This window comes from Amorphotheca resinae (genome assembly GCF_003019875.1).
Source record: "Amorphotheca resinae ATCC 22711 unplaced genomic scaffold M430scaffold_4, whole genome shotgun sequence".
NCBI classification, from domain to species: Eukaryota; Fungi; Ascomycota; class Leotiomycetes; order Helotiales; family Amorphothecaceae; genus Amorphotheca; species Amorphotheca resinae.
Window position 1 is genome coordinate 974,030 of NW_020194474.1, and position 15,261 is coordinate 989,290.

At 50.0% G+C, this 15,261-nt stretch overlaps 6 protein-coding genes across 6 annotated transcripts; 4 read left to right on the forward strand and 2 right to left on the reverse strand.

Annotated features, from left to right (window-relative positions):
* Nucleotides 1-482: 482 nt before the first annotated feature.
* M430DRAFT_99661 (hypothetical protein) lies at nt 483-2,518 on the forward strand (the record flags this gene model as incomplete). The annotated part of the gene is made up of 3 exons (XM_024870207.1): nt 483-1,142; nt 1,198-1,491; nt 1,544-2,518. 3 exons carry the CDS (start codon nt 483-485, stop codon nt 2,516-2,518), a joined length of 1,929 nt encoding a protein of 642 aa, XP_024722300.1.
* Nucleotides 2,519-2,809: 291 nt separating this feature from the next.
* Nucleotides 2,810-4,879, forward strand: M430DRAFT_137089 (hypothetical protein). Its single transcript, XM_024862490.1, has 3 exons — nt 2,810-3,010; nt 3,073-3,205; nt 3,255-4,879. Exons 1-3 carry the CDS (start codon nt 2,948-2,950, stop codon nt 4,694-4,696), a joined length of 1,638 nt encoding a protein of 545 aa, XP_024722301.1. The 5' UTR covers nt 2,810-2,947; the 3' UTR covers nt 4,697-4,879.
* A 216-nt stretch (nt 4,880-5,095) lies between these two features.
* M430DRAFT_65353 (hypothetical protein) lies at nt 5,096-8,755 on the forward strand. Its single transcript, XM_024869166.1, has 7 exons — nt 5,096-5,237; nt 5,303-5,381; nt 5,452-6,769; nt 6,819-7,029; nt 7,093-8,012; nt 8,064-8,297; nt 8,349-8,755. The coding sequence occupies exons 1-7, from the start codon at nt 5,204-5,206 to the stop codon at nt 8,526-8,528; spliced, it is 2,976 nt and encodes a 991-aa protein (XP_024722302.1). The 5' UTR covers nt 5,096-5,203; the 3' UTR covers nt 8,529-8,755.
* Nucleotides 8,756-8,793: 38 nt separating this feature from the next.
* Nucleotides 8,794-9,925, reverse strand: M430DRAFT_137093 (hypothetical protein). The gene has a single exon (XM_024862491.1). The coding sequence runs from the start codon at nt 9,809-9,811 to the stop codon at nt 8,951-8,953; it is 861 nt and encodes a 286-aa protein (XP_024722303.1). The 5' UTR covers nt 9,812-9,925; the 3' UTR covers nt 8,794-8,950.
* Nucleotides 9,926-10,100: 175 nt separating this feature from the next.
* M430DRAFT_17709 (hypothetical protein) lies at nt 10,101-11,991 on the forward strand (the record flags this gene model as incomplete). The annotated part of the gene is made up of 3 exons (XM_024863725.1): nt 10,101-10,233; nt 10,306-10,533; nt 10,586-11,991. The coding sequence occupies 3 exons, from the start codon at nt 10,101-10,103 to the stop codon at nt 11,989-11,991; spliced, it is 1,767 nt and encodes a 588-aa protein (XP_024722304.1).
* Nucleotides 11,992-12,232: 241 nt separating this feature from the next.
* M430DRAFT_65355 (hypothetical protein) lies at nt 12,233-15,089 on the reverse strand. Its single transcript, XM_024869167.1, has 7 exons — nt 14,696-15,089; nt 14,416-14,597; nt 14,334-14,359; nt 13,516-14,186; nt 13,304-13,469; nt 13,217-13,252; nt 12,233-13,160 (listed from the first exon to the last, which is right to left on the reverse strand). Exons 1-7 carry the CDS (start codon nt 14,904-14,906, stop codon nt 12,644-12,646), a joined length of 1,809 nt encoding a protein of 602 aa, XP_024722305.1. The 5' UTR covers nt 14,907-15,089; the 3' UTR covers nt 12,233-12,643.
* Nucleotides 15,090-15,261: the final 172 nt, after the last annotated feature.

Here is a 15,261-nt window from a genome sequence, read left to right on the forward strand (position 1 = left end):
GGGTTTTGGATGATGATGTTGTCGAAGGGATACGGTGGCCTCCATGACCACGTGAACCTGATTACGTGAGCCCCTGCGCTTATTTATTCCCGTCATCAGACGCCGATGGCCACTGGCTACCGAAGTACTAGCCGAGTAGCTGGGACTGAATGCGGGGGACTATCTCGGCCTGTTGTTGCAGCAATCGAACATTGCCGCATCCAACGTCCGGCCCTATGTAGCCCCTCAGCCGCTCCTAGCAACGTCTGAAAATCCATGCTGAACGGCGATATGGCGCGCGACCCATTATCATTGGCACTTGAAAGTGCCGGAGAGAATTCCGAACTTTCTCCACGGTATGTTCTTCTCTTGGAAGTGTCCTGAATATAAAATAACCCATCTCCACGTCCCCATGGGTCAGATCGTGTGATTGTTCCTCCAGTTTCTCTGTATTACACACGTCCATCCCTTTTTTCTGACTTCGTATACCCCCTATCGACAACATGGCTGAACAACCGGTTCTAGACACTTATGATATTGTCATTATTGGTGCTGGGCCAGTGGGACTTTTGCTCTCGACCTGCCTCGCAAGATGGGGATACAAAATCAAGCACATCGACAACAGACCCGAACCAACGAAGACCGGGCGAGCGGATGGCATCCAACCTCGATCGCTTGACCTCCTGCGGAACATGGGACTGAAGCCAGCCATCATGGCCCATGAACCTGCTAAAGTCTATGAGGTGGCATTCTGGGATCCTAGTGCGAAGGCAAAGGGTATAACCAGAACCGGAACATGGGCAAGTTGCCCGAGTTTCATTGATGCTAGATACCCATTCACGACCCTTTTGCATCAAGGACTCATTGAGCGCGTTTTTATCTCGGATCTGGAGAAGAATGGAGTGAACATTCAGAGACCCTGGACCATTAAAGGCTTCAGGTCAGACGAGAAGAAAGACCCCGAATACCCCGTGGAGGTGGATTTAGAGCATGTTGATGGCGGTGCAAAGGAAACTGTGCGAGCGAAATACTTGTTCAGCGGGGAGGGATCACGGTCTTTCGTAAGAGAACAGCTGAAGATTGGCATCAAACACAAGGATCCAATTGCGCATGTCTGGGGAGTCATGGACGGTGTTGTTAAGACAGACTTTCCGGATATCAAGGTAAGCTCCATAAAGAATGCAGAGAGTTTCAACAGCCTTAACCCTTTCTTCATAGATGAAATGCACAATTCATTCAGAGTACGGTTCGATTATGGTTATTCCCCGAGAGAACAACCTCGTCCGTTTATATATCCAGATTGCGTCCTCAACAGACCCTGATTGGAACCCCCGGAAAACCGCAACAGAAGAAGAGGTGCAAAACTCAGCGAAGCGAATCTTGCAGCCTTACAGCATCGAATGGGAGCGAGTTGAATGGTACTCCGTGTACCCAATTGGACAAGGTATCGCGGACAAATATACCCTTGACCATCGTGTGTTCATGGGTGGCGATGCCTGCCACACACATAGTGTAGGAAAACCTCGCATTGAGATAGATGGCCATATGCTAACCGATATTATAGCCCAAGGCCGGCCAGGGCATGAACACAGCCTTCCTCGACGCGCTCAATTTGGCTTGGAAAATTCACCATGTTGAGGCTGGATTTGCTGACAGGTCTCTCCTCCACTCATATGAAACCGAACGGAAGCTTATTGCTGAAAACCTCCTGAACTTCGACGCCAAATATGCAGCTTTGTTTTCTCAAAAGGCGCCAGCAGCGAAAGATATCGCAGCAGCAACAGAAACAGAACGAGGAGCTGAGAAGAAACCAGCCGGGGAGGAAGAAAACCAATTCATCAAGACCTTCAAAGAATCGTGCGAATTTACCAGCGGTTACGGAGTAGCCTATAACCCAAATTCGCTCAACTGGTCGCCTTCGCACCCTGCGCAATCAAGCATAATCAACCCCAAGGGCAACAAGAACCGCACCGGGCGCATTCTCATCAATTCCAATGTTACCCGCGTTGTAGATGCTAATGTGGTACATCTCGAACAAGAAATTCCACTCAACGGCTCCTTCAGAATCTACGTTTATGCAGGCAAGCCTTCTGTAACGAGCCAAGCCCTTCAAGATTTCGCCCATAACCTCAACAAGGAATCCTCCTTCTTCACTTCCTACCTGCGTCCGGATATCAATTCTGTTTCGCATCACGAGAAGCACAATCCCCACAGCTATTTCTTCACATTTTGCACAATTTTTGCGAGCAAGAGGAGCGATATTGAGATTTCGAGAGATGTCCCACAGGTGTTGGCCAGATATCGGGATCATATTTATGCCGATGATATCTGGGATCACAGAGTCCCGGATGCAACTGCGGCATCGCATGCTAAGATGGGGCTGGATCAGGAGAGGGGCGGTGTCATTGTTGTTCGACCAGACGGCTATGTAGGTATTGTCGTTAGCCTGGTTGAAGGCAGTGCGACTGTTGCTGCTTTGAACAGTTATTTTGGGGCCTTTTCCTCTAAGAGCTTTGGGGAGCCTAGAGCTCAGCTATGAAGTTAGATATGAAGTTAGAAGACGCATACTGTACGGAGTAAATATTTTGATGTAGCTTAATGCCTATTCACAAAGAACTAATGATCCTTACACCACTTGTAATTCTCCCGTAGTGGCTGATATTGATCCCTTTATTCTTGAATCTACCATTTTCGGAGCAAACACATTATCGCGAAAGAAGAGACGAAGCGCGCCCTTTTTTGATCGGCGCTAGTGGACTAGTGGCGCTTGTTCACGAGCCGCAACCGTAATCGCGTTTCTTTCAAACCCTCTCAATACGTACGCTACAACAACAGATACATACAACAGCCCAACAACACACCGATCTCCAAATGATGAACTGCGGATGACCTAACTTATCTCAACAACTGCTCACTCCTCGATGTTGACCCTGCCAAGACCTTCTGATCGCGCGGTCTTTTCCTCGAAATGACCAGTCAAAAGAGAAGGGCATCCCAGGAGCTGAACCGCAACTCGACCGAAGTCCTGGAGGTAAAGTCACTTTCTTGGGTCCTGATCTAGCATTTTGCAACTAAAACTGACAAATTGCTCAGCCTGTTCAAGCCCCCACTACTATGACCACCATCAGCGACGCGATCTCTCGAGCCTGGTCTTGGTGTAGAGATTGGTGCACAGGCTGGTTTGGGGTTCCAACTTACACCACAATGAGCTATACATCAAGCAAGAGTGAGTACAGAAGCATGCGGTGCTTAATTATATTCTAATACAGCCTTAGTCGTCGCAGATTCCCATATACAGTCATCTCAAGAGAGGGATGATGGTGCAACTGCGCTCAAGCGTCAGAAGCTGCGGCCCACAAATCAATCCAGATCGAGGTCGGTTGTCGATGAGCATCGAAAGGCGGGTCGCGGGAAACTGGATTATACAGGCTGCGTTACCGAGGATGATTTCCAGCAGCGCATCAATGACTACTGGGCTCCCCCGGAGCTTGGCTTGCTCAAGGCGAGCTCGAAACCCGAACCAAGGGTAGAAGAACCAGAGCCAAAGGCAGAAGAACCAGTTTCAGACGAGAGCAAAAATTCGCAAGGGTTCCTCTATCGCAGATATTCCGATTCCTTCCATTCACCAAGCACTGGCGAGCTCATATTGCCTCCCGTCCGCGCCCCTGGACCTAGGCTCAGCTTCTCACTCAATCCTACCACCCCAAAATCTGTTCAAAGGTCCCAATACTCGTCACGGAGCAAATATAGAACGCCAGACAATGGGATTACTTTGGAAGAACGGCTGAACAACCTCCTCCTCACTCCCGAGGATGAGAAGGAGCCCGCGTTATTGAACCCTTCGGAATTTATCGCTGAGAAACGCTCAAGGCTGGCCAGAGAGCGGAAAGTCAAGGAGAGGGAAGCTGCTATCCGTGCAGCAAAAGAACTCAGGCTTACTAGACGCCACCCACTGAAAGCCCTGGTACAACCGTTAAGCCCTGCCTGGGAAAGTGCTGTGAACGACGCGCAATGGACGAACAGCCCGCATCGTGTCATTACCACCACAATTGGAGGAACAGAACTTCGTCTGAAAGATTTCCAGACCCTTCTGGGCCATCACGCTTGGCTTAATGACGAAATCATCAACGCGTATATTGAATGGATCGTGGATGCTGCCAACCGTGCAGCAGCAGCTGACCCGTATGGTTCTGGCGAATCGGCCAAACAAGTACCGAAATTCATTGCCCACAACAGCTTCTTCTACGAAAACCTCATCAAGAAAGGGCCGGCCAGTACGCAAGGCCTGATGAGAAGGAAAAAGGCACCTGGCACATCTTTAATGGAGGTAGACTCCGTATTTATCCCGATATGTAAAGGGAGTCATTGGACCGTTGGTGTAGTGCGGCCAATAGCCAAGACCATCGAGTATTTTGATAGTATGGGAGGCAGTCCACAACATTTCGTCAACCTTATGCGAAGTTGGCTCAAATTCCAGCTTGGAGATGCATACATCGAAGAGGAATGGAAAACCCCCCGGACTGCGTGTGCTCGTCAGAACAACGGATATGACTGTGGGGTGTTCGTATGCACAAACGCTTTCTGTGTCGCTCTCGGGCTTGATACCTCATGCTACAGAGAAAGCGATATGACACAGCAGCGGAGGAATATTGCTGCTGTGCTACTTAATCGGGGGTTCACTGGTGATTTCGAATGGGCGAAAGGAGGTCTTATTTGAAGGGATATGATTCTTGGCGTTTTGGGAGAAGGAATGCGAAAGATACCCTTATTGTTTGATTATTGGTTATGAAGGATTCGGTGGCCTGGACTGGATAGGAGGAGACAACGGCAACGAGTATTTAGGGTACGGTACCTACGTTAGGCATAAAAATACAAGCCAGAAACGTTAGAATTGCCCAACAACGATCTTTGCAAAACCTACAGATTCGTTTGCCTGGGCGGCTATTAACATAATCCGCAGCTGTCAAATAGACGCGACCCCACGTTCAGGCGATCTGCATTCAACGGCGGGCTGTATGTATTACGTACGGAGCGTACGGAGTGCAGGCCGAACGAGACCCGCCTACGGAGTAGTGATGCCCGGCATCACCGTTGGATCCATACTTGCACTTCACTCCTCAGCGCAGCATTGCTATTGTGCTTACATGCATCGATAGGATCGTGTGACAATCACTCTATGCTCGCAGAATCCTGATGCGTGTGACTGCCGTCGTGAAAAGTGGCGATGGCCAGAAAGGCTAGGCAAAGGATAAGCTATGGTCAGTTCTGTTCCCCGCATCGTGGTTCCGGAGGGAGGGAGCTCATCATTCTTCTGCAAACACAGTCCTTCCTCTCGCAAATTCCCCCGGCGGGCATCGATTAGGAGTTAATGGTCTCGCTGTCGACAGTGAGCAATCGATCCTGTAAGCCAGAACCGTCATTGTGCTTCGCACCAAGCATAGCGACCTAAAGAGCTGGCTAACAGGTTGACAGTTATTCGGGGGGCAGAGACGGCGCAATCTGTGCCTGGGATTTACATCTTGATTTAAAGAGCGCATCTCCTTCCAAAAATCCATTCGATTCTCCATTAGACCCTCCTACAATCTCGCGCTCAAAACAACACCGACCAACGACTTTCAGGGCGCAAACCCAGGCGCATACCCACTGGGTCAACGATATTGTCCTCGCACAGAATAACACTGCTCTGGTATCAGCATCGTCCGATTTGACGGTCAAAGTATGGCGACCATTATCGGACGGGATCGAAGCACCTCAAACAATTGGGCAACACGCCGACTATGTCAAATGTCTTGCGACACCACATCCTCAGGCGGACTGGGTTGCATCAGGAGGGTTGGATCGACGCATATGTCTATGGGATCTCAATGGGGCAGGCAACCAACTCGAGATTGAGGTCGGGGACGAGGAGAAGAACGAGAAAGGTTCTGTATATGCCTTGAGTGTGAGTCGAAGCATACTCGCAAGCGGAGGCCCGGAATCTATCGTGCGGCTCTGGGATCCTAGATCTGGAAAGAGAATTACGAAGTTTGTGGGCCATACAGATAATATTCGAGATATCCTAATCAACGAGACGGGCGACACGATTATGACCGCGAGTTCCGACCAGACGGTCAAAGTTTGGAGTGTCACGGCAGGACGATGCATTCACACATTGACAATGCACAATGACAGTGTCTGGTCTCTCTATTCAGATGATCCGAACCTCGGAATTTTCTACAGCGGCGATCGATCCGGTCTGGTGGTGAAGACCGATGTCAGAGGCACCCTTGGCGAGATGGACGATGGCCTTTCACTCGCGGTAGCCCAAGAAAATGACGGCGTGAACAAAGTTATTGCTTGTGGGGATTATATCTGGACTGCAACTTCAAGCTCTTCTATCAATCGCTGGGCAAATGTTGATACTGGAGACGATATCCAATTACCAGAGGCCTATCGGCACCACAGCGCTACTAGTACAGCCTCACGGCCGAAGCAACCTAGCCCCCCTATCGCAAATGGCCATTCCAAGACGGAAATTTCTGCACAGTCAGTCTTGAGGATCTCAAATACTGCCAACTTTCCTGCCCCGGTAACAAGAGATGCCGACGATACATTTTCGGGCTGGAGCTTTCGGAAAGGCCCCGAGATGATTGTAGACCCGGATATTGGGGTGATTGTGCCAATTCACGCTTTACCGGAAGAAACGATCGAAGGACAGCATGGCCTGGTAAAGCATAAACTGCTAAATGATAGACGGAGAGTCTTGACCTTAGATACTGCTGGTGATGTTCTACTTTGGGATTTGCTGCTGGTATGTTTCCTGTCGCGAGATTCTAGGGTTTCCGCTGACCTTGCAAAAGTGTATTCCCATCCAATCATTCGGCAAGAGACACCTTGAAGATGTTGAACCAGAAGTCAACACTATGGAGGCCGTTGCTCCATGGTGCTCGATAGATACTCGAACTGGCCGACTGGCTGTAGTGCTGGAGGAATATAATTGCTTTGATGCTGAGATGTATGCTGATGAGCTTGAATTGGAAGAGGCTGTTGAATTTCGAGAAGACCAGAGAAGTAAGTGTGCTAGAATTGAAGACTCGAGTTGAGCCTGCAGCATTTCTGACGTGGCACTGCTAGTAAATCTTGGGAAATGGATATTACGCCACCTTTTCTCAAATCTTGTCGACGAAATGATCAAACGAGACGAGATCTATCGGAAAGAACTGAATGAGAGTGTAAATAAGGGGCTTCGCATCAATGCGCCGCCGTTATCCATTCAGATACCCACGCCACCATTAGTTACCGGGCAGGATAGTGTAGGCTTGGCCACACCTCGCGCGAATGGAACTCCTTTTCCAATGACCCCAGGCATGGGTATTGGTGTTGCCACACCAGCGCCTCTCAATCATCTACCTGGTGTTCCAGAAGGTGGAGCTCCTCTCGATACACGAGGATCTCAGGCGAGCCGGACCTCCGCCGACAAGCCTGTCGATTATTTCTCAAGCACACCCCTCTCTCCTGATGCCAGTGGAAAATCCGTTATAACCCCAGGAGAGCGCTACGATGATAAACCTCCAAAATCACCGTCCGACCCGGATAAGGAGAATAGTGGCAAGGACAGTAGTAACCTCTTCGGAAAGAAGTTTCGAATGGGGATGTCCTTTGGTAGCAAGAAGCTTAATCGGTCTGCATCGACCAACACCGAGAAGCCTGTTGTACTTGATGAGAAAGTTGAGGACGGCTCTGAAACCTCGGAAAGCGGAGAGAAGGAGAAAGAGGTTGATGATAACTTTCGCGGTGTTGTCCAAAAGATCAGAATCGAGTATGAGAAAGCTTTACAAGAGAATCCAGATCAGCCAGTTGAGACTGGTATCACGCCAAGCCCGCCGAATGAGACACCGGTCCTCAAACCCCCACCGATGACTACGGTTATCATTCAAGAAGAGACTTCTGGTGGGAGTGCAGATCTTTACAGAGGAACAGTTGCGACGCTCGGCGAAGACGCAAGTCTGATCGAGGAACGAGCACCGATGTGGCTCGGAGATTTACTTCTAAGGGTACATTTACAATCCGCATCATTACTGGGCTGTCATCTAACATTGTAGCAGAACAGGATCCCATTGAAGGAGCCGGTGAAGGTTTCCTTCGTGTTGCAACCTTGGCAGGACCTTCTCCCCAGCATCGCTGGTCCCGATGGCAACTCGCGCTTGAATGCCAATAGGATGCTACGAGTCAAGAAAATATTGGCCTATGTAGCGGAGCGCATCGAACCTCCCCCAGAAGAACCGGACCCCAATGCGTTGCGACCAGAGGAATATTTGGAATTGTATTGTTATGACCAGGCATGTTTCCTCCTTAACATCGGTTTGACTTTCGTCTGATATATGATCTAGAAATTACCAATAACTATGAGTCTTGCTACCCTCCGTGCCCATGTTTGGAAAGGGGGTGCGGATGTATTGTTGTACTACAAGAGCAATGGTCGAAAACTCATCAATTTTGAGAAGGTGCTGAACTCAGCGACTGACACTTCTACCTCAGCTGCTCAAGCTGCTACACCTTCTGCTGCGTGAGATCTCGACAGTCAGAATTTGTCTGATCGAGTGGTACTTTTACATCATATCTATCTTGACCCTTGTTCATAGTTGGTTCGAGATTCATATAAGTCAAGCGCGATAGCAAATGGTGTAGTCCATGAGTTTGGTCTCCATGGACGGGACGATGAGCTAAGCTGGTCTGGTTGGTAGACAGTAGGTAGATATACCATCTGGGAAATAGCTTCGGATGGTATTTATTATCGAGGATCCTGCAGGTATTCTCACAAATCCTCTTAGAGAAACTATGCAGAGAGTTCTTTCATGGATTGAAGTGTATTTTATCTAAAGGGTCTCTAATTGTAACCCTGAATAAGGCCCCCCACGGCCATCTCGTCTATTTGTCTGCCGTTATACGTGATGATTTCTTCTTCAATATCGCGCCCAACATTATGGGTGATCTACCCCTCCCTCGAGAGCGAATTATATGCCCATTGATAAGAGCCCAAGAATATAGCACCACCTGCACTGATCCAAAGCACTCGGGGCCCGATCCCTGCGAAAAAGGCCCTGGGGCCGCTATCCTTCAAAATTTGTTTCAATAAAGGTACCATGGCCGTCTTCTCCTTAGCCAGCATCATTCTCGTCTTGAGAACATCCAAAGGCGTTGTGATGCCCGCAGCAATAGCACCAGCAGCACTCCCCGATAACGCGCTCTCAAAAGCCGTGATCCCGTCCTTCCCAGACTTTCTCCTTCGGTACTCCTTCATCGACTCCCACAGCGGGAACTGTATAACCGTGAACGGCACCTCCCTCATGATGGTAACGGACCATCCGCGATATAACTCCATCCAAACCCCCCGGATGCCAATGGTGCGATGCTGTGAGAGAATGGCTGCTAACGAGGCCAGAGACGAAGGACGCTGGCCAGCCTGAGCCCGCTGCTTCACGACCTCTGTTGGGACTCTGACAGCACACGCAGCGACCTCCCCAAGACTGGCAGCTATCATATGTTCGATTGGCGCCGTCCAATCACCGACCTGGCCATCCGTGACCTCCTTGGCTTTCCGTCTCGCGAATAATAAGCTCTTTGAGTACTCGTAGGTGCAGAAGAAAAGTGCCGCGCCCGGCGCAGAGCCGACAATTGCGCTGCCGACACCACGATAGATGCCGGTGAAGCCTCCCGAGGCAAGAAAGCCGGCGGAGGACTGGAGTCGCGTCTTAAGGGTGTCGAGAGGGTAGAGAGAGAGGTCGACGGTGGTCCCAGCCAAAGCACCCGAGAGGAGGGCTGTAGTGAACGTAGGCTGGGCTTGGGAAACCATTGTTAGAAGAAGCCCCCCGGGAGGCAAACGTTATAGAGAGGTAAGGGGTACCTTCACATGCATGGAATGGTCCGGCGCCAGCATGGGAGGTGAGGGTCCATGGCCGTGACGGTTTCGGCGAGGTTGTAGGAGAGCTCGTCTATTTATAAATATTTTACTTGGAAGATCTAGAATTTGATGCTGCCACACTTCCCCCTATCTAGCTACCACTACCCAAACCTTTAGTCATCCTAGGTCCAATTCTTGGTCCTCACCCATATACCATAAGTATTTCCGCAGTAACAATGGAATGGGTGCCAGTGCCAGCTTGAAGGTGCTGCCTTCTCCCGCTCGCCCGATTTCGGTGGTAGAGTTTGCCAACGCGCTGTTCTCGACATGGAGGCGGCCCAGCTCCTACGGGGCGCGGCGGTCGAATACCTTTGGTATGCAAGAACCTCAAATCGTTGAGAATGATCCGTTATAAAATAAACGGGAGCTGACGGTCAATCAATTAGGCCTGGCTGTAAGTGGCGGGGTTGATTCTATGGCTCTTGCAGCTCTCTGCTCTAGAATCCAGAAGACCCCTTTCGAGAGCATAGGCTCTGGAATACGCCATGACTATGCTCAAACAGCTGCCGCCGTGCTACCACACGTCCAATTCAAAGCTTTTGTTGTAGATCACGGGGTAAGAGAGGGTAGTGATGTTGAGGCAAGAGCAGTGTCGAACGTATTGGAACGACGCGGTATTCGAGCCCTTCTCCGTAATAAGAAGAAATAAAAAGCTAATTTCAAAAGGAATCCGTACACAAGTTTTGAAGATCGACTGGGGTGACTATCAACGCCCCGCAGATTTACCTAATTTTGAATCACTGGCCAGGAAGTACAGGTTTCAAACGCTGGGCAAGGCTTGCAGAGACAGTGGGATCGATTCGCTGTTCCTTGCCCATCACGAAGATGACCAGGCAGAGACTGTACTGATGAGGTTGATCAATGGCCATCGAATGTTTGGTCTCGTGGGCATGAAACGTGACTCGGAGATTCCAGAATGTCAAGGTATTCATGGTGTCCATGAGAGCGGTGGGCTGGACACGGCCGGAAGTCACCCCATGCAATCCCAGGAATCTCATCAATACACGAACTCTCTGGCGATTGAAACCGGTGGTATCAGAGTCTACAGGCCTTTGCTGGGATTCAGCAAGGCTCGCTTGATAGCTACTTGCAAAGCTGTGCAGATGGAATGGTTCGAAGACCACACAAACCAAGACCCAACTGTCACTACGAGGAACGCTATTAGGAAGATGTACAGCTCTCACGCCATGCCACCTGCCTTGACAACTCCCGCTATTCTGAGCCTATCCGAGAAATTCGAGATGAAGAGCAACGATCTCCTGAATGAAGCGAAGTCATATCTTGGTAAAAGTATGATCAAGGGCTTCGAGACTCGCACCGGCACCTTAACCATCCGCTTCCCTGACCTGAGCCCCTTGCGCAACTCGCGGTCACGGAGCGATACTGGACTGATTGCAGCTCTGCTCTTACGCCAGGTGATCACGTTCGTGACGCCCGAGGAGCACGTACACCTTCATTCACTACACGGTGCCGTCGAGCGGATCTTCTTCGCTGAGCTTTCGAAGCAGCACGCAGCCCCAGCGCGACCAACCGCATTCACTGTATCCGGAGTCCAGTTCCGGCCATTATCAGCAGCTATACAGGAGGAAGGAGGACGATGCCCGGCAGCTAATTGCACGTGGCTGATCTCGCGACAGCCTTACACATCATCAACGCATTCGAACCGACCCAGGATCCCCATCCCTCCCTCTACCAGCTCATCCACGTCTCCCTGGGCCCTCTACGACGGGCGCTTCTGGCTGCGGGTGCAAAACCGAGGCACTAGACCGCTGTCCATCCGTCCCTTTCTCAAAGATGATTTAGCCACCTTCAAACGGTCGCTCACAAAGAAAGAACAGGACCGGCTCCGCATTGTGTTAAGGAACCTAGCCCCTGGAGATGTGAGGTGGACATTGCCGGCTATCGCAGTTCGGGAATCTGATGGCAGGGAGAGGATCCTGGCTCTGCCGACTCTGGGCATCGCTGTACAGGATGTCGAGACTGTTGTGCATTGGGAAGTTAGGTATAAAAAGGTGGATATGGAGATACTTAAGTGTTGGGAATCGACCGCAGGAAGGGATGTGGGATGTTGATCTCTTAGATCGATCTTTGATGTCGACTGTTGACAGCCCTCAGCCTTTGTTGATCGCGTTTGATCGCGGACGTGACCAAGACGATAGACTTGACGGTTGGCTGATTCACACCTTGTTGTATCTTATATGTGAATAATAGAGCTATTCTATAGTATAAATTCCATGGCCGGCACTCTCACGTTTGATATATGGTCAGGTGAGACAATCCACGGGCTGACGCAAATGCATTGATACTGTTCATCTATTCTTATGACTGTGACTATTGGCGCTACGTACCCATTTGTTATGACCATCCCATCTAACCGTAGGTCGGGTATCCTAACTCCAGTATGACTAAAAGCAAATGGTGAACGCCGTCTGTATGCAACCAACCCCTCGTAAAGTACAATCGCAGCAAGTATGCACAGAACCGCAAGCAGAAAATGCTTGCTCGATGATTCCCCTTCTTAGTAGCGCGCTATCGAAGGCCGTGTCTGTGAGAAATGTAAAAAAGAGATGCCATGTGGAAGCAAGTGCCTCTCAGTAATGTCCCATCCGAACCTGCTGCAAAACGTCCCAGCATCCAATAATACCTCCTGCCCAAATAACCATTGTTATCTACTGTGAATATCAGCGGATAGTGAGTTGCTATAGCAAAGCCACCCCTGGATAATTAACGTAGGCCCATGATCTTCTTAGTGTTCTCATAGACCACGTAGGTGATGGCAACAGAAGGGACAACCTTTAGAAGATTTGGCGTAATTCCTTTGAATAAGCCGCGGATTCCTTCGTTGGTGACAGTTTTCTGTGCAACGTCATATATTCCTGTGTACGTAGGCGGGTGAAGAACAGTTCCTTGGGCCTGCAGTCTGGTTCGCAAAAGATTGATTGGGTAGACAATGCTGGCACCAAAAGCTCCTGAGAACGCACCAATACAGCCGGTTGCGAACGATCCTGGCAACGCATCGTCTTCATGGCAACCCAAGATCTTTGCGTTGCGGCGAGCGAGTGCAGATTTGAGGAATTCGAAGGTTCCGAGGTCAATGGCGGAGTAAGGGAACATGCCGATCAGGCCCATCGTCAAACCACGGTAAGGAGCGAGGAGACCGCCCTGTGCTATCATTTTTTTCCATGTAGCTATGATGAGCTTGTTGCCGCGCAGGCCGCCCGAGACGGTCTCACATTGCATGCTGATGATTTGTCAGTTGAGCCGCAATGTGTTTGGAAAGTTGGTAGGTATGCTTACCGAAATTTGAGCGTATCAATTGGATAGACCACGAGCCTAGAGTAGATGCTTAGCAAAGGGTTCGCGTGAAGTCGAGTAGAGGCTTACTGTGATGCAATACCTCCGGTACCACCGGCTATGAATTTGGAATATCCATTGATCTTTTGGGGATCTCCATGTCCTTCCAGCTGGGATAGTGCTCTCTTAGTAGCTTCGAAGGAGCCGAACTTAATTGCAGACTCTGGCATTACTTTCAAGACATTGAGACCATTGCCTAGAAACGTCAGTTAAACTTCTGATCTTTGGGGTATGTAACCTACCAGCAAACAAGCTACGCATTCCGCCAGCCTTCCAAAGCTCTCGGCATGCATCCACGAGTGGCTTACCGAAGCTTCTCGCTGCCACCTTAGCATCGCCTCGGGTTGCGGCTGCAATAGAGCCTTTCGCAGTATCAACGTGCGCGATCAAGTAAACCTTGAGGCGATCTAGAGGGGCTGTTGAGGTTCGAGAGAATGCTCCTGCTACTCCGCCAGCTACGAAATAGCCTGGGTCGGGAAGAATTTCAATTAGCCAGAATTTCTTGGTTGCGACATGTTCAGAAATGCCCTTCTTATCCATGGCTGACTGATCTGGGTTGGCGGATGGAAGTCGGGACTCCTCGAGGTCAGTGTCTCGAGTGGCTTCGATGAAGTGGGCGTGATGGAACTCGAACATCTTGTCGTCGACTCCTTGACTTGTTGTGGGATCGTCGACTGCAGATGTAGATTGTTGGGGTTTCGTAGAAAGGGAGGGAGGTGTAGGCGCGGCGATCTTGAAAATAGCTCCAAACAAAATATTAAGAAACTGTGGCAGTCTACCTAGGCCTTCAAGTGTGTCCTCCCTGATGGAAGTATCGCCCTCGGAATTTAACGCCACTGCAGAAGAATAATAAGACAAGACCGCTTTGAGGGCTGGGGTTTTCGTGTTTGTGGGAAGGAATAGTAGGAAGTTTCTGTAACGGTATCAGCAACGGCGACGGCGACATCATCAATGAAGCAGTTCCACGGTTCGCAAGGCATGCGAGAAAGCGAACCAGCAAAACCCCAACTACCTACGGACTAGTCCTGAATCTTCAGCAAAACAAAAGTATATGACTTACCTCCATTCATCAAAGCTTATGTATCCCTAGAAATAATTAGCAACGGGCGAATGGGCAAGGCGAATGGGTAGGAGACGCGAACATCGTGGTTTTCGTCCACCTCCGCAAAGAACTCGTTCAGCTTCGCTTTTGGCACTATCAATCCAGCTTTCTTGAACGCCAGTTGCAGCTCACTCTTGTCCAGCTTGCCGTTGTGATCTCTGTCTATGGATTCGAACAGCGATAGAAGCTCCTTTTCAGTGCGCTCGACGAATGTGCGGAACTCTACAAAAGCTTTTGTTAGCCTAGAGGCTGGATAGAGATCCAGACGAAGCAAAGCAGGATCGTTGCAAGAATCCCTTCGCACCAGTCAAGAGACCTACCTTCATACTGAATAACGTCGTCCCCGTTCTTATCCATGGCTTTGACAACATCCTTCAGCATATCATTGGCATTCTTCAATGGGTGGTCTATCTTCTTCAATCCTCGTTGAAGACCTTTCAAGTCAATCTCTCCCTTTCCCTGAGGATCCAGCTTCCTCCATAGAGCCTCAACTCTTGCATCCCCAGAGCTTTGACTTCCCGGAAGATCCATATTCGAAATCGTTATGGGTTTCTCATGGTGCCCGAATTGGCCGGGAAATCAATGATCGGAATCGAGGAACTGCTTATCATCGACGCCAGAACGGTCAAATCGCGTGACTTCCGCAGATAGGAGTGAGTTGGGACTGTAGCAGCCGGTCGAGGTTGCTTCAGGTGCAAGCTTCACTCGTGCGGGAGTGCTTACTGTTGTTGAAAAACGAGGTTCCAAGCTTCATGGGCTTCCGTCACACAAATTCCGTCGAAGCGAGGGAGTTTTCTCGGAAACACCAGCCGTGCCAGTATCAGATCGTCCAGCCTTGTGCAGCCTCAAACCCTTGACCGTTTATTGACGAATTCTCAACCGGAAT

Coding starts and splice junctions, on each gene's coding strand:
- M430DRAFT_137089 (XM_024862490.1), top strand. CDS start 2,948: ATGACCAGTCAAAAGAGAAGGGCATCCCAGGAGCTGAACCGCAACTCG. Junction 3,011..3,072: donor ACTCGACCGAAGTCCTGGAG/GTAAAGTCACTT, acceptor CAAATTGCTCAG/CCTGTTCAAGCCCCCACTAC. Junction 3,206..3,254: donor GAGCTATACATCAAGCAAGA/GTGAGTACAGAA, acceptor ATACAGCCTTAG/TCGTCGCAGATTCCCATATA.
- M430DRAFT_65353 (XM_024869166.1), top strand. CDS start 5,204: ATGGCCAGAAAGGCTAGGCAAAGGATAAGCTATG. Junction 6,770..6,818: donor TACTTTGGGATTTGCTGCTG/GTATGTTTCCTG, acceptor ACCTTGCAAAAG/TGTATTCCCATCCAATCATT. Junction 8,298..8,348: donor AATTGTATTGTTATGACCAG/GCATGTTTCCTC, acceptor TATATGATCTAG/AAATTACCAATAACTATGAG.
- M430DRAFT_137093 (XM_024862491.1), bottom strand. CDS start 9,811: ATGGTTTCCCAAGCCCAGCCTACGTTCACTACAGCCCTCCTCTCGGGT.
- M430DRAFT_65355 (XM_024869167.1), bottom strand. CDS start 14,906: ATGGATCTTCCGGGAAGTCAAAGCTCTGGGGATGCAAGAGTTGAGGCT. Junction 14,598..14,695: donor CGACGTTATTCAGTATGAAG/GTAGGTCTCTTG, acceptor AAGCTTTTGTAG/AGTTCCGCACATTCGTCGAG. Junction 13,161..13,216: donor ATTGATACGCTCAAATTTCG/GTAAGCATACCT, acceptor ACAAATCATCAG/CATGCAATGTGAGACCGTCT.